The 23,322-nt window shown below is 46.8% G+C and overlaps 1 protein-coding gene across 2 annotated transcripts in view; it reads right to left on the bottom strand.

Moving 5' to 3' along the window:
- Window positions 1-13,595, bottom strand: part of LOC143766316 (uncharacterized) — a 49,682-nt gene extending 36,087 nt beyond the window's left edge. The window contains exons 1-6 of one of the 2 annotated variants that reach the window (XM_077253901.1): window positions 13,444-13,589; window positions 13,135-13,314; window positions 12,928-13,051; window positions 12,747-12,844; window positions 11,454-11,544; window positions 9,980-10,033 (exon numbers count right to left, since the gene is read on the bottom strand). In XM_077253901.1, the coding sequence (XP_077110016.1) occupies window positions 9,980-10,033; window positions 11,454-11,544; window positions 12,747-12,844; window positions 12,928-13,051; window positions 13,135-13,314; window positions 13,444-13,524 (628 nt within the window). In that variant the 5' untranslated portion in view covers window positions 13,525-13,589. Of the gene's footprint in view, window positions 1-9,979; window positions 10,034-11,453; window positions 11,545-12,746; window positions 12,845-12,927; window positions 13,052-13,134; window positions 13,315-13,443 lie in introns of both variants that reach the window. The other variant, XM_077253903.1, reaches the window with a different exon arrangement.
- Window positions 13,596-23,322: the final 9,727 nt, after the last annotated feature.

Here is a 23,322-nt window from a genome sequence, read left to right as displayed (position 1 = left end):
GGGATGTCCGTGGGTCTGTTGGGGTTGTGTCAGTGTGTGTGTGTGCAGACATCGTTCGATGGGACTACAAGTCCCATCCGGTTGTGCCTGCTACAGTGACAGTGATTGACACATTAGCCAACATACTCTGCTTACATTTAGTTACCCTCACAGATATACTTTATGCGCGTTGGCTGTTTACATCTTGGTGCACTGTGCCAGCCATATAGTGACGGTAGTAACAGTACCGCTCTTCACAGTCGCCGAGCTCAGCACAAGACCTGGAATATCTGAAGAGCGGTGACGTTACTGAGTTACTGATTTCTCCGCTCTTCAGAGTCACCGGGTCTTGTGCTGCGCAGCGGAACCAAATGTGGCTGTAGCCAAAGTGTATGGAGCATCAGAATGAGGTTCTACAGCCTTTGGTCGTCTCATCCCTTCATTATCTACGAGATCCAGTTATGTAGGTAACGTAGCGGCTTTTCTTGGTACTGCAACAAAAAGCAATAAATAGGACCGAGCTGTAATGCTGGATACAGCTGTGATTAATTGTTATATAGTCGTGTTACACTCCCCTCACTTCTTGTAACCTACAAGTGTACAAAGATATTATACAGTCACCATGTGACAAGTGGGCCTGTGTAACTTCAAATGCCAGGGCTGATTTTTAGTCCCAGTCCGTCCCTGGCCGCAGCTGCATGTGTTGCGGCTGCGTGACAGTCACAACACTCAGGCTCTCCATGCATGTGTTGTGACTGTGACACAGCCGCGACACATGCAGCTGTGGCACTGGACACCTGATTATCTGAGCGCTACAGGCATCCGGGTTCCCACTGCAGCTTCTTCGGTAAGAAGTATAGCTTGCCAAATAAGGAGGCAGCCGAAGATATTCGCTCATCTCTAGTCACTGCTCACCTAACTACAATCTTCAATCTCTCCTTCTCTTCTGGTATTTTCCCCTCCTCCTTCAACTTCAAACACTTTATCATTACTCCATTTAAAAAAAAACAAAAAAAAAACCTTTCTTGACCCATCCTGCACCAACAACTACTGACCATTCTCCAACCTCCCATTCGTCTCTAAACTCTTGGAGCGCCTGGTCTACTCCCCCTTACCCATTACCTTTCCACTCTCTCTCTCCTAGATCCATCACAATCTGGCTTCCACCCCCAACATTCTACAGAAACCGCACTCAAACCGCACTCAAAGTGATTAACGACCTTCTGACAGCAAAATGTAATGGTGACCACTCTCTGCTCATTCTTCTCGACCTCTCTGCAGCTTTTGACACTGTTGACCACCATCTTCTACTCTCTATGTTCCAGTCAATAGGCATAAAGGACATTGCGCTCTCCTATTTCTCTTCCTATCTTTCTGACGGCTCCTTCAGTGTATCGTTCGATGGCTCCACTTCGCCTTCTCTTCTCTCTCTACACGGCCCCAAATGGACGGACCATCAGCAGAATTGGCATTCAGTACCATCTTTATGCTGATGACACACAAGTATACATGTCATCCCCTGACCTTACCCCTGCTGTATTACAGAACACCAGTGATTGTTTGGCTGCAGTCAACATCATGTCCGCTCTCTATCTGAAACTAAACCTTTCCAAAACTGAACTTCTACTCCCATCATCTACTAACCTCCCTAAATCTGACATCTCCCTCTACGTGGGTGGCACCATAATAACGCAGCAGGCGCGCTGTCTGGGTGTTATGCTTGACACCAATCTTTCCTTCACCTCCCATATACAATCTCTTGCCCGCTCTTGTGTCCATTCTCACCATGGAAGCAACAAAGACCCTCACGGTTGCCCTGATCCACTCTCGCCTGGACTACTGTAATGCTCTATTAATTGGCCTCCCCCTCACTCAACTTTCCCCTCTCCAGTCCATCCTTAATGCAGAAGCCAAGGTCGTCCATCTTGCTAATCGGTACTCGGACGCGTCATTCCACTGGCTGCTCAGTCATTATAGGATCCAATTCAAACTGCTTGTTCTCACCCACAAAGCTCTCCACAGTGCGGCACCCCCCTACATCTCCTCCCCATTTCTGTTTATCAGCCTACCCGCTCGTTACGCTCTCCAAGCGACTTTCGACTAACATTCCCACTACTCTGTACCTCCCACTCCTGGCTCCAAGACTTCTCCCGTGTCACGCCAATCCTCTGGAATGCTCTAACCCAAGAATTTAGGATTATCCACAACTTAGGCTACGTTCACATTTGCGTTGTGCGCCGCTGCGTCGGCGACGCAACGCACAACGCAAACAAAAACGCAACAAAACGCACGCTAAAACGCTGCGTTTTGCGACGCATGCGTCCTTTTTCGCCGAAAGTTGGACGCAAAAAAAATGCAACTTGCTGCGTTCTCTGCGCCCAACGCTTGCGGCCAAAAAAAGGCATGCGTCGCAAAACGCAGCACAACGCATGTCCATGCGCCCCCATGTTAAATATAGGGGTGCATGACGCATGCGGCGACGCTGCGGCGCCGAACGCTAATGTGAACGTAGACTTACACAGTTTTACGCGCTCCCTAAAAACACATCTGTTTAGAGCGGCCTATCACGTTCCCTAATCGAAGTGTGTGTGTGTGTATAGCACATTCACTATCTGAGAATAACCCTTCATCAAACTCCACTGCACCCACTAAAGCACCAAAAATACTGGCTGGTGACTAGCTCATGCAGCCTTAATCTACCCCCACTCCCTAAAGATGGCTGGACCATCATTGTACATAAGCCCCTGTACTTTGTCTCCTCCCACCTCATTGTAGATTGTAAGCTCTCATGAGTCATTAACATTTTACTTTTTTCACATAAAATTTACCTTGAAACCAAATTTTTTTTTTTATTTTCACAAGGTTATCAGCAAGAAATAGGGATTTTTGTGTTACTCACCGTAAAATCCTTTTCTCCGAGATGCTCATTGGGGGACACAGGACAGTGGGTGTATGCTTCTGCCGCCAGGAGGCTGACACTAAGTAAACATAAAAAAAGTTTAGCTCCTCCTCCGTCGTATACACCCTGACACTGGCTACCAGAGAATCCAGTTTGGTGCAAAAGCAGGAGGAGAACAAAAAACGAGAAATACTATAACAGCATAAATACAGAAAACTTATGTCTAGAAAAGACCTACTGACTGATACATTCAGATACAAAAAAAGCAGCCATCAGGCTACCAGGGAGGGAGCTGTGTTCCCCAATGAGCATCTCGGAGAAAAGGATTTTACGGTGAGTAACACAAAAATCCCTATTTCTCCTTCGCGTCATTGGGAGACACAGGACAGTGGGATGTCCTAAAGCAGTCCCTGGGTGGGGAATTAACTCACCGATTATAATTATCCAAGCAGCTGTCGTTATAAGTGTGTTACTGCTGCCTGAAGAATCCTTCTACCCAGACCTGCATCTGCAGAGATCTGGTAGTGGACATTGTAATGTTTGGCAAAGGTATGCAGACTAGACCAAGTCGCAGCTCTGCAAACCTGTTCTGCTGAGGCCTGGTGCCGAATCGCCCAGGAAGCCCCCACTGCTCTAGTGGAGTGAGCCTTGATTCCAGCTGGGACTGTCATGCCCTTGGCGCGGTAGGCCTACTGAATAGCTGAACGTATCCACCTGGCCAAGGTAGCTTTCGAGGCCGCGAATCCCTTCCTGCGACCCTCTGGGAGGACAAACAGAGCATCCGTCTGTCGAAAAGGAGCTGTTTGACAAATGTACCTCCTCAGCGCTCTCACTAGGTCCAACGTATGGAGAGCTTTTTCCACACGGTGCGTCGGTGCCGGACAAAAAGAGGGAAGAACTATATCCTCATTAATGTGGAACGAGGAAACAACCTTCGGCAAAAAGGAGGGCGCTGGTCTGAGCACCACCTTATCCTGATGGAACCGTAAAAAAGGAGCACGACAGGAAAGGGCTGCCAGCTCTGATACCCGCCTTATGGAAGTTATGGCCACTAAGAATACGACCTTCCAGGAAAGGAAAGTGAAGGAAATATCCTGAAGAGGCTCGAAAGGAACTTCCTGTAAAGCCCTTAAGACCAAATTAAGGTCCCAAGCTTCCAAAGGAGTTTTATAAGGAGGGACCTTATGAGCGACTCCCTGAAAAAAGGTCCTTACCTGTTAGTTAGTAGCAATCCTGAGCTGAAAAAGGACCGACGAGGCTGAAGTCTGCCTTTTAAGAGTACTTGGAGCCAGCCCTGAATCCAAGCCTGCCTGGAGAAAGGCAAGAATATTTGGAACGGAAAAACGCAGAGGAGGCAGCCCGCGCTCTCTGCACCATGAAAGAAAAACCTTCCAAGTGTGATAATAAATCCGAGCCGAAAGGGTTTTTCGGGCACTGATCATGGTTTCAGCTACCTCTTGGGAGAACCCGGCCTGAGTTAACACCCAAAATTCAACGGCCAGGCCGTCAAATGCAGGACCCCTGAGTTCTGGTGGTAAATCGGCCCTTAAGATAGAAGATCTGGACGGTCGGGGAGCCGCCACGGAGCTCCGGAGAGAAGCTGTACTAGGTCCGCGTACCACGACCGCCGCAGCCAATCCGGGGCAACCAGAATAGCAGGCACTCTCTCCGACTTGATCTTCTTGATTACTTTCGGGAGCAGTGCCACAGGGGGAAACAGATATGGGAGATGAAACTGGTTCCAGGTCAGAACTAGCGCATCCACGGCGATTGCCTGTGGATCTCGATGCCGGGCGACAAATCTGGGTACCTTGGCATTCCTCCGGGACGCCATTAGATCCACGTCCGGAGTCCCCCATTGATGGCATATTTTCTGAAATACCTCAGGATGGAGAGACCATTCCCCGGACGCCAGGCCCTGCCGACTGAGGAAGTCCGCCACCCAGTTCTCCTCGCCCGGAATGTGGACTGCCGATATCACCGAGTGATTCCTCTTGGCCCAGTACAGAATTTGCTTTACTTCCTGCATGGCCGCCTTGCTGCGGGTGCCCCCCTGATGATTTATGTATGCCACGGCTGTGGCATTGTCCGATTGAATCCGGACAGGGCGACCCGCCAGAAGATGATGGAAATTCTGCAAAGCCAGTCGAACTGCCAGAATCTCCAAGAGATTGATAGGAAGACCTGACTCCCGGGGGGACCAGCGCCCCTGAGCAGTGTGGTGAAAGAACACCGCTCCCCAACCTAGGAGACTGGCATCCATTGTAACCACTAGCCAATTGGTTGGAGGAAAGGGTTTCCACTTTAGTAGGGATGGGCTGTTTAACCACCATGAAAGAGCCTGCCTGACCTGGGGAGACAACCGGAGCCTGAGGTTGAGGGAGAACGGATTCTTGTCCCATGCTGCTAAAAGTGCATGCTGGAGAGGCCGAAGATGAAGCTGTGCAAATGGAACTGCTTCTATTGTTGCAACCATCCTTCCTAAGATCCTCATGCAGGACCGGATTGTATGAAAGTATGGTTGTCGAAGGTTCCTCACCTCTCGCCGAAGGGCTAGGACCTTGTCCTGGGGCAGGATCGAGAGGGCTTGACAGGTGTCGAAAATTATCCCTAGAAAAGAGATTCTCCGGGATGGTACCAGGGATGACTTCTTTAAATTCACTAGCCAACCCAGAAGAGAAAGAGTGTCTAGAGAAATGCTGACATTCTCCTCGCAGGCCTGAAAGGTCGGCCCTTTGATGAGAAGGTCATCTAAATATGGCAAGACTACTATGCCTTAGGAGTGCAGAATGGACACCACAGTTGACATGACCTTTGTGAATACCCTGGGGGCGGAGGCCAGCCCGAAGGATAAAGCCGTGAACTGGAAGTGTAAGTTGTTTATGGCAAACCGGAGAAATGGGAAGGAAATATGGGAATATGCAGGTAAGCATCCTGAATGTCTATCGAGGCCAAGAACTTCCCCTTTTCCATCGACGCAATGACTGACCGGAGAGATTCCACCCGAAAGTGACGAATGTTGACAAACCTGTTTAAGCGTTTCAGATCTGGCAAGTCTCTCTCTTGAAGAGCCTTTGTCAAAGATTCTGACCAAGACATCATGGCTTTAGCAACCCAAGTTGCAGCAAAAGAGGTAAAAAGGGCTGAACTTGAAGATTCAAAAACGGAACGAGCCAAACTTTCTATAAGACGATCTGTGGGATCCTTAATAGAAGAGCCGCTGGGAAGGGATAACAGAGTGTTAGAGGCTAAGCGGGACACCGGCGGATCTACCGAAGGAGATTCCGCCCATCTACTACGTAGCTCAGGAGAAAAAGGGTATCTTGCTTTCAAGGCCTTCTGCCCTGAAAAACGTTTGTCCGGGTGCTCCTGGTTTCACTGAACCAGGTCCTCAAACTCGGGGTGAGAGGAAAACACTTTATGAGACAGTCTGGCCCGCTTAAAAGAAACCTTGTGATCCGAGGGTAAGACGGGTTCGTCTTCTATTCCCAGGGTCTGATTGACAGCCTCAATCAGGCTATCTACTGACTCCTGAAACCTAGGAGTCTCTAAATTAAGGGACCCCTCTGACTCATAGTCTGACCCGATTTTCCCCACTTTCTGCTGGGGAAGGAGAGCGAGAGACTGAACTCCAGGATGCTGATGCACCTGATGGCCCGGGAGACGCTGTGAAATTTCGCTTCCCCCGCGTCTGCCTAGTGTGAGCGCGGCCCCTGCAAGCCGGAGGCCACTGAGAATCCGAAGCTCTCTCTAATACAGATGAACTGCTGTCCCTGACTCCAGCCGGGGTCTGAAGGGACTCGATTGCTTTAGTTATCGATGCCATGGATTGCGATAATGACGTGACCCATTCCGGTGGAACCACCCCAGTCTCTGCCTGAGAGGCAGGACTAACAGCCGGGGAGATTGCAGGGGAAGGAGCAGGGGGGGCTCCTGAGCGCGTTCGGAATCACAGGCCTCACAGAGACGATTGCTCTGGGCATGCGGGAAGGCAGTACGACAGGCTACACAAACAGTATATAGGACCGTGTGAGACTTGACCCTTCTAGACATAGTGTTCCGTAAATGCTCTACCCAGGGCCTTAGACTGGGAAAAAAATAATGCTTCTGCTGTCAGGCTGGAGGGAGAAGCACTTACCCCAGTACTGTGTCCCCCGCATACCGTGTGGAACCGAACACCAAAAGATGTGCCACCTTTATCTTCAGCTGCCCTCAGGGGGCGGAACCGCTTGGATTGCAGCGCCGATGCGACCTGTAGCAGGCCGAAGCTGGGGCCTCGAATTGCCCCAGTGAGGAGAGGAGGGGGAGGACCGGAAGAAGACGCGCCGGAGGGGGCAGAGCCTCACAGCACAGTCTGTCCAGGACAGAAGCCGGGCCTGATTGACCCGGAAGTGTATCCGGGATGCTAGGCCGGAGCCTGGAGCCTCTGGAAAGGCCGTGGCGCCGGCCGCACCGGACCGCTGCAGCGCCGACAAGCGCCGGACGAACAGCAGCGGCGAACGGAGCTTTGGAGGACTGTGGCGCTGCATATTAACCTGGCGCCAGACCGGCGCAGGGAAGCTCGAACCTGCCTAAAAGGTAATCAGCGCTGCATCAGGAACCTCCCTTTTTAGCCTCCCCCCCCCCTTTTGCAAGCTAAACCCTCTGCGAGAAGAGTACCAGCGTTTTTTTTTTTTTTTTAATCTAGCGAGGGCAGAGAATACATGACAGTGCAGGAACCCCAACTCCTTTTCCGCCCTGGGATAAGGAGAAGGAACGTCCACCACCCCTCTATCACCGCTGCCGAAACATAGGTGTAGAAAACGGGGTCACGCGGACATCTGTGGGCACCTGTACAGCCTATGGTCTGAAATACCTTAGGGTGGTCAGGCCCAAGTCCGGCGTGCAATCCCACGTCGCGGGAAAGGCTACGTGGAGGATATTCTCATGTGCTTGCCCGTTGCTGGTTTGGGGAGATCGGACCCCCTCAAAAGGGTCAGTCGCCCCTCTCAATCCATATGATGTAGAGATGAAAAAGGGTCCGAAGGATCTGGGACCCAGAGGTGTGCCTCCTTCAGACACTAAGCATGAACTGGATTCTCTGTTAGCCAGTGTCAGGGTGTATACGACGGAGGAGCTAAACTTTTTTTATGTTTACTTAGTGTCAGCCTCCTGGCGGCAGAAGAATACACCCACTGTCCTGTGTCCCCCAATGAGGCGAAGGAGAAAATTAACCACAAAATTTGTTGTGCAATTTCTCCTGAGTACACAGATATCCCAGATGTGGGGGAAAGCCATTGTTTGGGCGCATGGCAGGGCTCAGAAGAGAGGGAGCACCGTTTGACTTTTTGAACGCAAAATTGGCTGCAATAAATGGTGGATGCCAAGTCACCTTTGGAGACCCCCTGATGTACCTAAACAGTGGAAACTCCCCAATTCTAACTGCAATCCTAACCCTAATCTCAACCCTAACCATAATTCAAACCACAACCATAAACCCAAACCAAAACCCTAACCCCATCACAACCCTAACCCTAATCTCAACCCTAATCATAATCCAAACCATAACCCCAACTCTAAGCACAACCCTAACCACAACTCTAAACCCAACACAACCGTAACCACAACCCTAGCCCATCCCTAACCCTACCCTAACCCTAGCCCCAATTCTATCCCTAATCTAACTCTAACCCTAGCCCAACCCTAACCATAGCCCAACCCTAACCATAGCCCAACCCTAACCCCAACCCTAGCCCAACCTTAACCCTAGCTCTAGCCCAACCCTAACCCTAGCCCCAACCGTAACCCTAGCCCAGCCCTAACCTTAGCCCAACCCTAACCCTAGCCCCAACCCTAACCCTAGCTCCAACCCGAACCCTAGCGGAAAAATGGAATAAATAACTTTATTTATTATTATTTTTGCCTAACTAAGGGGGTGATAAAGGGGAATTTGATTTACTATTTTTTTATTTTGATCACTGTGATAGACCCCATCACATGGGAAAGATTTCCTATTGTTGCCGGCCGGCAGATCTCAGCAAATGCACTGTGCATGCGCCCTCCATTTTCTTCCCGGAAGAAGATACCAGCGGCTGGGGAACAGGACCGAGGGAAGACAGGAGGGTCCAAGGACACTGGCTGTACCATTGGGGCTCGGAGGACCCCATTTCCCTCTCCTCTCATGTGCTAGTTCACATCAGAGGAGAGCAAAATTAAAAGGGAAATCAGACTTTATTTTTTTGCGGTCGCAGTTATTCCATGAATAAAGGTGATCGCAACACTGGGGTCAGTAAAAACCATTTTCTCTGGGGTCTCCGCTACACAAGGTAGTGGAGACCCCGGAGAATTTCCAACGCTGGGGGGCGCTATACACGTATTTCTCAGCGCCGTTAAAAAGCTGCGCTGAGGAATAAGTACCCTTAACTGCCACTGATAAAAGGCGTATCGGCAGTCGCCAAAGGGTTAAGGATCTGCAATATTGGACCTAATTTTTACCAAGAAGGAGGAAATGGTTGAGGAGGTAAAGATGGCCGGGAATGTAGGAGTCAGCGATCATGCTATCCTCGAGTTTTGGATTAAAAGAGGAAGAAGAGGAGGAAGACCAGTGAGGACTCAGACTAAGGTTGGATTTCAGAAAGGCAGATATGAACGGACTCATAAAGAGGGTAGGAAAGGTCCAATGGCTGGGGGGCATATCTAAAGAAGAATATAATGCTGCCTGCAGGGCAAAAGTTAGAAGAGCCAAAATCAGTAATGAAGTAAGGCTTGCAAGGGAGATCAAAAGCAATAAAAAATGATTTTGTATGTATGTCAAGAGCAAAATAAAAGTCAAAGATGCTATAGGATTTTTACAGGATGAAAACGATGAATGGTCAAAAATGATGTTGAGAAACTTTTAAATTTCTATTTTGAATGTGTTCTCTAAGAGAGCAATTGTAACATCAACTGATCTTCACGGTGCTATCGAAGGAATAAAATAATCCACACTACCTATAAACAGCGAGATGGTGAGGGAACACTTTGCTAATTTAAATCTCCTGGTCCAGGTGAATTACATCCTAGGGTACTGAAAAAGTTAGCAGAGGAAAATGCAGAACCACTAACCGGAATCCCTGAAAATACCTGGAGAACAGAAAAGGTCCCAGAAGATTGGAGAAGGGCAAATGTTGTCTCTATCTTCAAAAAAAAAAAAGAAGGTTGAGTCAGAAATTTACAAGCCAGTGAGTCTTAATAGGAAAGATCTTTGAACAAATTGGATCAGGAAAATACCATAGATATAGTATATCTCAACTCCAGAAAAGCATTTGATAAAGTATCTCATATTATCTTTATTAAAAAAATGAACAAGTATGGGATTGACAAGGCTACAGTTAGGTTTATTCATAACTGGCTCAGTAATCATACTCAAAGAGTGGTGATAAATGGTTGTACATCCAATTGGAAGAGTGTTTTAAGTGGAGTACCACAAAGTTCTGTCCTGGTCTCTCTGTTGTTCAAGATTTTTATACATGATCTAGAAAAGGGAACTGAAGGTAAACTTATCAAATTTGCAGACTATACAAGGGTAGGAGGGACAGCTAAGACTAGAGAAAACAGAGAAAGAATTTAGAAGGATCTAGATAAGCTTGAACAATGGGCAGCGACTAATAGAATGGTTATTTAACAGGGAGAAATGCAAGATTCTATATCTGGGCAAGAAAAGCCAAAATTACATCTATAGAATTGGAGGAATAGAACTAAGCCTCAGCACGTGTGAAAAAGACTTGGGGTAAACTAATAAAAAACTGAGGACTAAGAGCACTATATGTGTTCGAAACGTGTCTAGTTATTCAAGACATTCCTTCCTCCAGTATGCACTGGTTTGTCAAGCAGTTTACTTTTTAAATTTGTCCAAATAAAGACTTTTGATTTTATTTCCTGAGCTGGATACCTTGATTTTCATGCACAAGTACCTGGCGCGAAGCAGAGACGTTTCCGTGCTCAGATCAAATTTCTCATGGGCTGTGAGAATACCATCACAAGGGTGAACTGAATCATTTTCTTTTTTCTATACTATTAAATCACAGACTGCACATGTGTCTTTTTTAAAGACTACCAGGCAGTTAAAGACTCACATAGGTGAGGTAGGCCAATCCCACCACAATCAAACTACCATACACAATCATCCTGTAAAAAAAGACATAGAGAAGGTAGATTCATCCAGTGAGATATCTGGATTTCAGGAAGCCAACAGCATCATTACCGTCTGCTTTCTCTTACAGGCCCATCATAATATTTTTCAAGTGATTTTCTAGCTTGTCAAGACATTCTACGTACGCTGTCATTTGGCTTTGTAGTTTACAGATCTGGGCAGGTAAAAGTCAATGTCTTCTAAATCCAGGGAGTAGGTGGATCTTCCAGGTTGTAAGTTCTATAGAAGGATTTTCAATGCCCAAAATTATTTGAACAGTTTGAGGTGGAAGAGAATGCTCTGGTCTGGAGGCAAATTGGTGATCACGCGATTGTAATATGGCCGGACTACACCACTGATAAAGTAGCCACAGCTCTGCACTGAGAACAATCCCTAGCTAATTTGTATTTAGTGGTTACTACTCACCTGGGCGGTTATCTGTAGGAACCTCCTCTTTACACTGCTCACCACTGCTCACGTATGTCTCTGTAGTATTAATATGGGTTATATTTTCACCCTGAAACAAATATTGTAAAAGTCACAGACAGATGAGAAGTTACATCTATGAACAGCTCTAATTCTGCCATCTCCACTCTTCTGATTACACAAGTTTAAAACATATTATACTGGTGGATAAAACGAGACTGAGCACAAGACCTTCACAGCCATATACACATCATAGGGGAGATCTCATGACTAGAGATGTGCGAATTTCTTTGGGTCTCTGCTTATTCGGCAAGCTATAGCGCTTACCAAATAAGCTGCAGAAGGAACCCGGCTTCCTGGATTGCGACGGCTGATCAGCTGTTTGGCTCCACAGTTTCATGTGTTGTGGCTGTGTGACAGCTAACTAGCAGGGGATACCACGTTGCTGCAGGACACTTGCGAGCACTGTCTCTTATCACAGGCCCGGCCGGCAGTGTTCAACCTTCTGACGATAGTCACAGTTTCCACAGCGCTCATTTAAAGTGATCCTTTTACCACTGTATGACTCACTAAATTGGACAAGACTACGCCCATACTGTGCAGTCTTTAACTGATGAAGGCCAATCCAGGCCGAAACGTTTTGATTTCTGACTGCATTAAACACAAAATCATCTTCCAAAGTTGAGTGCCAAGTATTCTTCTTAATTGTATACGGTGGCTGTGTGACAGACACGACACATGAATGGAGAACCTGTTTGTTGGGCTCTCCATGCTTGTGTTGTGACTGTCACACACACATGCCGCTGCAGAGCCGAACAGCTGATCAGTCGGCGAGATACAGGAAGCAGAGTTCCCTCTGCAGCTTTTTCAGTAAGGCTAGGTTCAGATTGCTTTTTAGCAGTCCGTTAGACTGACTGCATTACACCGAGGTAAAAAGGCGGTGTAACGCAGTCCGTTAACGTTGGCATTGAGCTCTATTTCGGGCGCATCGCTAGCGCATGCCCATAATGGGTGTGCGCTAGCGATGTGCAGTCATTGATTGACGGACCCTGAGATGCGGGCTGCAGCTTTTCCGGGTCCGTCACTACTAGCGCAGATAGAGCATCTGCTAGCTCTATCTGTGCTAGCACGACGGCAAGTCGGCACTTGCGTTAACACATCCCTTTTAATGCATGTGTTGAACGGGCTGCATTAACGCAATGTGAACCTAGCCTAAGTGCTATAGCTTGCAGAATAAGCAGGGACCCAAAGAAATTCATTCATTTCTACTTATGACACCTTCTCTCCATCTACCTGGTGATTCTGAGGAACATTGGGATCTTCTTGTTTACATTCCTGTGGAAGAAGAGGATGGGGACATCTCTCTAGTGTTGTCCTCTTACTGGATAGATCTGGTGGAAACACATACAGGGACTGAATTAGTTCTTTACATAAAGATAATAATAGGTCGTCTGTATTTAGTCCTGTCTATTACCTGGTGATGTGAAGGGCTGGGCAACGTCCATCATGACGTCCTTGTACAAATCTTTATGTCCTTTTAAATACTCCCACTCCTCCATGGAGAAATAGATGGTGACATCCTGACACCTTACAGGAACCTGACATATACAATGATACCATCATCACCCCGATCCTTTCATAACATTACTGTATAATGTCCCAGAATTCCCAGCAATGTCACCTCCCCAGTCAGCAGCTCGATCATCTTGTGGGCGAGTCCTAGGATCTTCTGATTAATAATGTCCTCATGTATCAGGGAGTGAGGTGGAGGCCCCATGATTGGGCTCAGGGGTCTTCCCCATCCCTCAGACACAGGGTCCTGACAGTGCTCACTAGAGGTCTTCTTCACTACTGTGTAATCCTGGTTATGGAGAGACACATTAATAAATCTCACTACAGACATTTCCAGAGTCCTCACCTCTCCAGTTCTGTCCATCTGTTATTCCCATAGATAAGAATGATGTAATGTGGCGTCATCAGAATCTCTCACCTCTCCAGTAAGCCGGAACAGGATCTCTAGGGTGAGGTGTAATAGCCTCTCCGCCATCTTGTCTCTGTCCATATCCATCATTGATGGGTAAATCAGGAAAATTCTCTTCTATAGAAGATCTTCACTGAGAGGATCCGATATTGTAGAGACCTGAATGAAAAGAGGATCATAAAAATCCTGTGTAATAATGCAATTACTGGAAATAATAAGGGAAACATATGAGAAGATTTATTATTTTACAGTATTTAGTTTTCTTCTTTACATCTACTAATAAAAACGTATATATTTTAGGACACAGACAAAAAGCAGTTCCTTCCTCCGAGTCGGCAGCTGAATACGTTTCGCATAGACTCATCTTCCATAACGCTAATTCTCGTCTCATTTACTGACACTGGAATCGGCATTAGAAATACTGCAGGAGATATTCATTACATGTGACAGGAGAAATAACTACTTCATGATGAGGACGACATCTTCATGTTCTACTACGGCTCTAGAAACATATTTGTCCACAGTCCGTCACTGACTCCATCACCACCGGCCGTCTATATGAAGGTTTCCCGTCTTCCCCGCACTGTAATCTTCTATCACGTTAGATCTCATGTCTGATTCACACACTGAAGTTTGAGGCTTTTATAAAAGCTGTTTTGTTTGCACAAACATCGAGGACAGAAATGATCTGATCCCAAAGTCTCCATGTGCAGTGTTTTATTTCTTTCCTTAAGCTTTCTTATATTACAAGAAAAACACCAGAAAAAAAAAGAAAATATTAACCCCTTTACCCCCCAAAGCATGTTTCCACCTTCATGACCAGGTCAAATTTTACAATTCTGACCAGTGTAACTTTATGTGGTAAATTGTCTCTTCAGAGAGAACTCTAGTGTCACCTATATGAAGTGGCAATCCTAAAAGGCAATGTCGACTCCCTAATGAGCCTTGTCACAAGATTTAGGATAAAAGCCAAAACCAAACTCTCAATTTGCAGACACAGTGTTACGGGGTACTGCCCCTCGTCAGCGTGTGAGATCTGGTTTGGCTGAGAGAGAGAGAGGCATCTGACTAGTATTCTAAAAGTAACATTCCTCCTTGAGGAGAGCAACACTTCAAGTCTGACATGTCGAGGTGAGGACACTTTTCCTCTGGGAGCAATGCTCCTAGGCATGTTAGGCTTGACATGTTGCTCGCCGCATGGAGGAACATTGCCCTTCGATGTGCAGTGATTATATTGACTCCTTGGGTGTGTCACAAATTTTTATACCAATTGGGCAGTGAACAAAAAATTATTAAATTTTTAGCACAAAATTTGGTTTTAGCCCCAGATTTTACATTTTCACATGGGGAAATGGGTAAAAATGGCACCAAAATTTGTCATATAATTCCTACTGAACGTGCAAATACCCCACATATGTCTGTACAGTACGGCTTAGGCTACTTTCACACTAGCGTCGTACGACGCACGTCGCAATGCGACGCAAACTGTGATTAGAAAACACAACGGTGGCAGCGGATGCAGTTTTACAACGCATCCGAGGCCCCATTGTGATGTGCGGGGAGGCGGGGGCGGAGTTCCGACAGCGTATGCGCGGTCGGAAATGGCGGACACGACGCACCAAAAAACGTTATATGTAACTTTTTTTGTGCCGACGGTCCGACGCAACACGACGTTTGCGACGTGTGGCAATCCGTCGCACTGCGTCGCTAATGCAAGTCTATGGAGAAAAAACGCATCCTGCAAGCAATTTTGCAGGATGCCTTTTTTCTACAAAAAGGATGCATAGTGACGTGCAGTGCACGACGCTAGTGGGAAAGTAGCCTTAGCAACACGGCGAGACTCTGGAGGGACGGAGCGCTATTTGCCACCATATACAGTGCCCCTAAGTCATAGAAGAGCAGAATTCCCCCATAAGTGACCACATTTTGTAAATTATACCCCATCGGGGTGATGATTTTGACCCCATGGGTGGTTTTCCACAAACAAATAGCAATGGATGTTGCCGAATGAAAATTTAAAATCAGCTGTTGTACTTCTGGAAACACGCACCTGTAAATTAAATGGGCTTTTATCGTTACAGAAATGCCAAACATGTGAACGCTAATTGCGATTTAAGAACAATGTGGAGCGCAGAAGGGAGGGTGGCCCATGGATTTGGGAGTGCAGACTTCGCTGGATTTTTTTGGGTCAGTGAGAGCCAGAATTCTTGCTGGTTGTTTCGTGATCAAATACTTATTTCATGCAATAATATGCAAATTAATTATGTAAAATCCATACAATGTGATTTTTGGGTTTTTATTTTAAGATTCTGTCTCTCACAGTTGAAGTGCACCAACGATAAAAATTACAGACCTCTCCTTTCTTTGTAGGTGTATCAAATACTTATTTCCCCCACTATATATAGTTCGGTCTTAATGAGTGCCTGTCGTTTGCCCCATTCTTGGGGTCCCCTGGGTGATGTGCACTAATAAATGCGGATTCTTCCATGTACATTGTTTTATTTGTTTTTAACTGTTTTTTCTTCTACTTATATTTCAGTGACAATGTTTCATCTGCCATATATGTTATGTATTCTATGGGAAAGAAGTGGCCCAAGTGATGTCATCTGTTTATATCCTATGTGTTTAGGACTCGTCGTTGCGTTTTTTTGCTTTTTTCCACATGTTGTCCAATTATTATATTCCTTATGTGAAACGTGTTTTTGGTACTATGTTCATTATTGTGCTGTTTATGGATTGCACGTGATATGCATGTTAATGCTATATGTATGTATTACAAGTATTAATATTTTGCATTGCAATCACCTTATTACTACTTTATTATTGTTATTATGCTGTATTGTTGGGGTGGTTGCATGCTACTAATGTCCGTATTTATGTATTTTATATGTCTGTATCTATGTATTTTATATGTTGTGTTATAATTTTGTTTGGTCTTAGTGTGCAATATGTCATGTACTCTCCTGTATACATACTCTGTTTTGCTGCTCACGCTGAACACTGTGGTTGAGGCACGTCGGCTGTGGGGCGCTGCTTGCCGGACCCTCTGGCCCCGCCCGCTGTCTGACGCGCTGGTCACATGTTTCATGTGTCCTGGCGTCCATGGTGATGGCGGCGCCTCTGGGTGGGTGACATGCGCCTGTCGGCCGCCGGGCATCGAAGCTCTTGGATGTTAATACTGTACCGCAATTGTACTTATGTATTTTTTTCTGTTATTAATTATCACTGGATGTAAACAGGGCTTCTGCCCAATACTAATATGGCTGCCTGTGTGTGCTGCTGGGTTGGGTGTTGCCCCGCCTTACCCTTGGCTCCACCTACTGTCTGACGTTTTGGTCACATGGGGCCCCATGTGATCTGACGTCGGCTGTATTGTGCGGTGCCTGTGGAGGGGAGGTGCTTCCCCTGTCGGCTGGCGTACACTTCCAGTCTGGCGCTGTATTTATTTGTGCCTGCGGCCCCTTACCCATACCCCCTGAGGAAGGAAGTTTCCACTTCCGAAACGCGCGTTGGGGAGGGCGGGCGAGTGAGTGTGTGTGTCCCTGCGCCATCAGGTATGTGATTGGAGACGCTGCCACTGTGCATTATGGCTTTTGCTTATTCATGGCCTTTCTATTAACGTTTGTTACTTAGTGTTGTCTCCCAGGGTGGTCACATGCTCCCTTACCGCTGTGTGGTAAGATCTGTCATTTTTAGCCATGTGTCTGCCATCTATCTTTTGTAATTATTAATAAACATTTTTGCAATATAGTTTTGTATTATTTGGACTTTATTACACTGAATAGTGTTGTGGTGTTTATCCAGTTGGATCTCAGTGTGTCTAATCCCCCAGGGATCGCAGTGGACGGCGTGGTGACGGACATTATACCCTGGTATGTTGCTATCCTAGCGTATTCACTACATTGCCTTATGTATTTCCTATTACTAGTACCTGGGGAGCCAAGCATGGCTTCATAAGGGATTACGCCATGTTAAATCCTTGCTTCTACCATTACCTTTTTTTAATATACTATATGGATACCGTCCATAGCTCTCTTTGGGCACTATAGTGCTGTGTTGTTATATGTGTTCCCATGCTTTCAAATGTACCTGTTTCTCTATTTTTTATAAATAAAATATACCTTTTTGCTACTTTGGATATTTAAACTGCTGTGGTGCTTTTTTGTTTGCTTAGTGTTTATTGTAGTTTATCCCAATATGGTCCATATATGTGAGGGGGACCATACATTATATTCTTGGCTCTAATGTTGGGCCCTGTACTTAGGTCTTCTTTCCCTGCACATATAGGATGTCACTGTTGATATATTTATGTGGAAATTGGTAGAGCTAGTGGAAGGATGTCCACCTTATCTCCACCCCAGAGTGTGGTCTGGGGCTTACATAGTTGGTCTCCAAATGCACTGTGTTCACTGTCTGGAGAAGAACACTCCAGAGAAGTGTTTGTGGTTTGCTGATACCTGAACCATGAGTCTTCCTAGCCCTAAATGGGCTGATCCCCGTTAATACAAGGACTGTGCCTACTGTTATCGTTTTTGGGGGCAGAGGACCGTGTTTACATTGTGCTTCACTTTGTTTTATGCAGCATCTTATAAACCAAGGACATTCCTAAAGCTTCAGTGTTCCAGTGTCTACCTCTGTGTACAGCTGAGTGAGACAATTTACTACAGGTAGTGTTAGAAGTGGGAGCAAAGATCCCAGAAAACATGTGTGATGGCTACAAGAGGTAATGCATGTCCTGGGTGAAGGAGGCCACAAGCTAGCGTACAACGTCAGGCAAAATGGAGGACCTGCTCAAACATATGGTACAAGCCCAGAAGCAACAGCTTCAACAGCAATTACAACAGCAACAGACGGCACAACAAGAGATCAGTAAGCTGCTTATACAGCAGATGCAACATCAACACCAACATCAACACCAGCAGCAGACTGACTTCTCGCAGAGGTAGTTCATGGAAGGCTGGCAGCCAGTGGCGTAACTACAAAGCTATGGGCCCCGGTGCGAACTTCCAAATGGGCCCCCCCCCCCCCACATTCCCCTAGATACGCCTCGGACTGTTGCAGGAATCTCCTGCACTGCAACATGGTGTTGGGTGCCAGCACAGCCCGCACAGTGGTATATAGAGCACAGCCCGCACAGTGGTATATCCAGGACAGCCCGCACAGTGGTATATCCAGCACAGCCCGCACAGTGGTATATCCAGCACAGCCCGCACAGTGGTATATCCAGCACAGCCCGCACAGTGGTATATCCAGCACAGCCCGCACAGTGGTATATCCAGCACAGCCCGCACGTGGTATATCCAGCACAGCCCGCACAGTGGTATATCCAGCACAGCCCGCAGAGTGGTATATCCAGCACAGCCCGCAGAGTGGTATATAGAGCACAGCCCGCACAGTGGTATATCCAGCACAGCCCGCACAGTGGTATATAGAGCACAGCCCGCACAGTGGTATATCCAGCACAGCCCGCACAGGGGTATATAGAGCACAGCCCACACAGGGGTATATAGAGCACAGCCCGCACAGTGGTATATACAGCACAGCCCGCACAGGGGTATATAGAGCACAGCCCGCACAGGGGTATATAGAGCACAGCCCGCACAGGGGTATATAGAGCACAGCCCGCACAGGGATATATACAGCACAGCCCGCACAGGGATATATACAGCACAGCCCGCACAGGGATATATACAGCACAGCCCGCACAGGGATATATACAGCACAGCCCGCACAGGGATATATACAGCACAGCCCGCACAGGGATATATACAGCACAGCCCGCACTGGGGTATATAGAGCACAGCCAGCACGGGTATATACAGCACAGCCCGCACAGGGATGTATACAGCACAGCCGGCACAGGGGTATATATAGCACAGCCCACATCTCATCCCACCACCCCCGATAATGGCCCCACAGTCCGGTTAAAAAGAAAAAAAAAAAAACACTCTCCTCACCTTTCCTTTTGCCCGCGCTGCTCGTCCCTGCTCCTGTCTCGGTGGCTGCAGTCTGCGCAGGACACAGCATCGCGCACCCGCAGTGTACTGTCAGAGGCAGAGCGGGGAATGATGGGAGAGGGAGCGTCAGGAGACCCTCTCTCCGACATCATTGCATTGAACTATACCGGTGTCATAGACGCCGGTATAGTTAAATGTGGCGGCGGCGGCACTGGCAGGGGGGAACAGTACAGCGGGCGGCCCACTACTGGCACCGACTCTTCTGGCATTTGCCAGAAGTGCCCGATGGCCAGTCCAGCCCCGCAGGTCAGGGGCCGGCCCTGGGCCCCTGACCTGCGGGGCCCGGTCGCAATGGCGACCGCTGCGACCGCGGTAGTTACGCCCCTACTGGCAGCCCTTCCTACAAGTCCAGGTGACGACACATACGTCCGGAAGGCAGTAAGACAAGAGATGCAAAAAATGACCCCGGGAGATGAATGTGTTTTAGCGGGTAGCAGAGTTTTAGAAGCTGCCACCAGAGCAGCTGGGGGAGGTGCTGTCCCTCTATATAACTGGTGAGCCCCAATAGGTTTATTATGAATTGGCGTTACAGGATGCGCAGGAGTATGCCAAACTAAAAATGGAAATTTTACCACACGCGGGAGTGACTGTCATCAGAGCACAAAGGGTTCGCCACTGGGCATATTATGGGCACTAGTCACCTCAATCCCAAATGTTTGATCTACTGCATCTTGTGCAAAAATGGTTTCAGCTGGAATCCTCCATTCCAGCCCAGATGGTTAAGCGAGTTGTCATGGACAGATTCGTTCACTCTTTTCCTAGGCTGGTGCAGACCTGGGTTGCCCAGGGAGATCCCTGGAATGTGGATGAACTGGTGAGCTTAGTGGAACAGTACCAGGTGGTCGAGAGGTCCCTAAGAAAACCAGGGGGTGGTAAATCCCCACACTGGGGCACCCAGCGGGAGCCTGAGCCCCAAAAGAGGGGTAGTAGAGCCACCGCTGGGGGAGTACAGCCTATGGAGGCGCTGCTCCTATCAGCCCGGTGAGGGGCTGCAGGCATGTCCCATGACAAATGAGGTGCTGGTGTCAGGATTCTTGGACTCAGGAAGTTTGGTGACCCTGATAAGGGCCACACTTCCCCACCAGTTGACCCTAGTGGGTGTCTGCTGTATCCACAATGATGCCAAGGACTACCCCATCACAGGAAAACAAACATGGCATCTAAGAAGGTGTTACAGTGTTCAGCTGAATGCCCTCCGCCCCCAAGTACTAGATAGTATAGGGCGGCCTAGTTACTAGGATACTTACATGCCTAATAATGGTGTCTTGGCCTCCAACGTACGAAGGTCTATTAGGCCGGGCCAGAGGCAGCGTCCCATGGCTTGCCTTTTACCGTCTCCATGCGTATTAGGCTAAAGTTGCATGAAAGCACTGATTTTGGGGGTTTGGTCAACTATATAATGTATTTGGGGGACTCCCGACAGATGATGTCAGGGCAGAGAAGCATCTGGCATCCTGAATTTCAGAGACTAATCCGTTTGTTCTTCCTGTAGATAATCCTCCGATAGTGGAGTCTGGAGATGACTCTCTCAGGGTATGTGCACACGTCCGGATTTCTTGCAGAAATTTCCTGAAGAAAACCGGAAATTTTCTGCAAGAAATCCGCATTTTTTTTGCCTTTTTTTTTTCGTTTTTTTCGCGTTTTTTTTAGCATTCTGCAAGCGTAATTAGCTTGCAGAATGCTAAAGTTTTCCAAGCGATCTGTAGCATCGCTTGGAAAACTGACTGACAGGTTGGTCACACTTGTCAAACATAGTGTTTGACAAGTGTGACCATCTTTTTACTATAGATGCAGCTTATGCAGCATCTATAGTAAAAGAGAGAATGTTTAAAAATAATAAAAAAAATAAAAAAATGCTTATACTCACCCAGACGATCTCCTCAGCGACGTCCGTTCCTCTTCCTATAGCTGGTGTGTGCGCGCAGGACCTTCCATGATGTCGCGGTCACGTGAGCGGTCACATGACCGCTCACGACCAATCACAAGACAGTGACGTCATCGCAGGTCCTTCACCGCACACCAGCTACAGAAACCGAAGCGGCAGCATGCAGCGGAGAGGCGGGAAGACATCGAGGGTGAGTATAGGACTATTTTTTATTTTAATTCTTATTTTTTGACCAATTATATGGTGCCCAGTGCGTGGGTACCAACTGCACATAATCTACTTACTTCCCGCATGGTGTGCACAGCCCCGTGCGGGAAGTAAGCTGATCAATGGACTCCTAGGTGTGCGGAATCCCCTGCAATTCCGTATTTTAATGAACATGTTGCTTTTTTTTCCGCAATGCGGAATACACTGAAAATAATGGGAGGCATATGTTAGCGTTTTTTTCGTGTTTTTATCACGTTTTTATAGCGAAAAAACGCGAAAAAAACGTGAAAAATTCTGAACGTGTGCACATGGCCTCATACAGACCACAGGAAAGCTGGAATATTTGTGTGTATGGTGGAGTCAGGAGAGATAGCTCTCTGCCAAATAAAAAAAAGGGAAAAAAATATCACAGTTCTAGCAACAAAAAAATCCGACACTATAGGGAAAACAGAGTCACTGCACAATGTTAAGTCACGTCCATAACAACTTTATTATACTCTATTATCCTATTCACAGTGGAGTACATAGAAATCACAGGGCAAACAGCAATAGCTGGAATTGGGCTCTCCAACCACAAAAGGAGAATATATATACATATAGATTTACATTGATAATTTTTGTTTTTCTCAAAGCATTCCACTATGTAATGAATAAAGATTTGCAACTGGAATATTGAATTCAATGATATCTAGGATGTGATATTCCAGTGTACCCTTTATTTTTTTGAGCAGTATACTATTGATATCTCTCTCTCTCTATATCTATATAATGTGTGAAATCATAGAACAGGATCGATGAGTGCTGCCGCGTTTGTTCTATGATTTCACATGATTGACTCTTTATATCATGCGAGCTCCTCCGTATAATCATCGGGTTACCTGTCATCCTGTCATTAGTACAGATTTGATGTCTCTTGGACACTAGGGCTGTGCTGCTCTACTTTTTGCTTTGGTTGTTTTAAATACATATACATATGTATATATATGAAAAATCAAATGGTTACCTTTGACAAATAAGACGCATGTATATTGAATCTACTAGCCATCAGTGGCAAATACATAGGGCGTCTACAATAGCGGAAAATATATACATGTTCAACGCTATATACTTGAAATCATATAAAAAGAAAATGCGTATACTGAACAATTCATGAAATAATCTTTATTATAAATAAAACACAAGGGATATGATCCCCATCACATACATAATACAGGAAAAAGAAACACACACCTGGTAGCCATATGTGTGTAGCATTAGTGAGCCAACAAAAATTGTTGTTGGCTCACTAATGCTACACACATATGGCTACCAGGTGTGTGTTTCTTTTTCCTGTATTATGTATGTGATGGGGATCATATCCCTTGTGTTTTATTTATAATAAAGATTATTATATATATATATATATATATATATATATATATATATATAGAGAGAGAGAGAGAGAGAGAGAGAGAGAGAGAGAGAGAGAGAGAGAGAGAGAGAGAGAGAGAGAGAGAGAGAGAGAGAGAGAGAGAGAGAGAGAGAGAGAGAGAGAGAGAGAGAGAGAGAGAGAGAGATACTAGCTATTTCCAGCCAGCTAACGCTTGGCGTAATGTGGGGAAACGGAGCCTCGTGTGGTAATGTGTGAGGACGGAGTCTCGTGTGGTAATGTGTGGGGACGAAGCCTCGTGTGGTAATGTGTGGGGACGGAGCCTCGTGTGGTAATGTAGGGGGGCGGGATTATGTGTGGTGATGTGGTGGGGGGGGCGGGATTATGTGTGGTAATGTGGTGGGGGAACG

Source organism: Ranitomeya variabilis, chromosome 4 (genome assembly GCF_051348905.1).
Source record: "Ranitomeya variabilis isolate aRanVar5 chromosome 4, aRanVar5.hap1, whole genome shotgun sequence".
In the NCBI taxonomy this organism is placed as follows: Eukaryota; Metazoa; Chordata; class Amphibia; order Anura; family Dendrobatidae; genus Ranitomeya; species Ranitomeya variabilis.
Note: the sequence above shows the minus strand (reverse complement) of the source record. Positions and strands in the feature narration are given on the sequence as shown.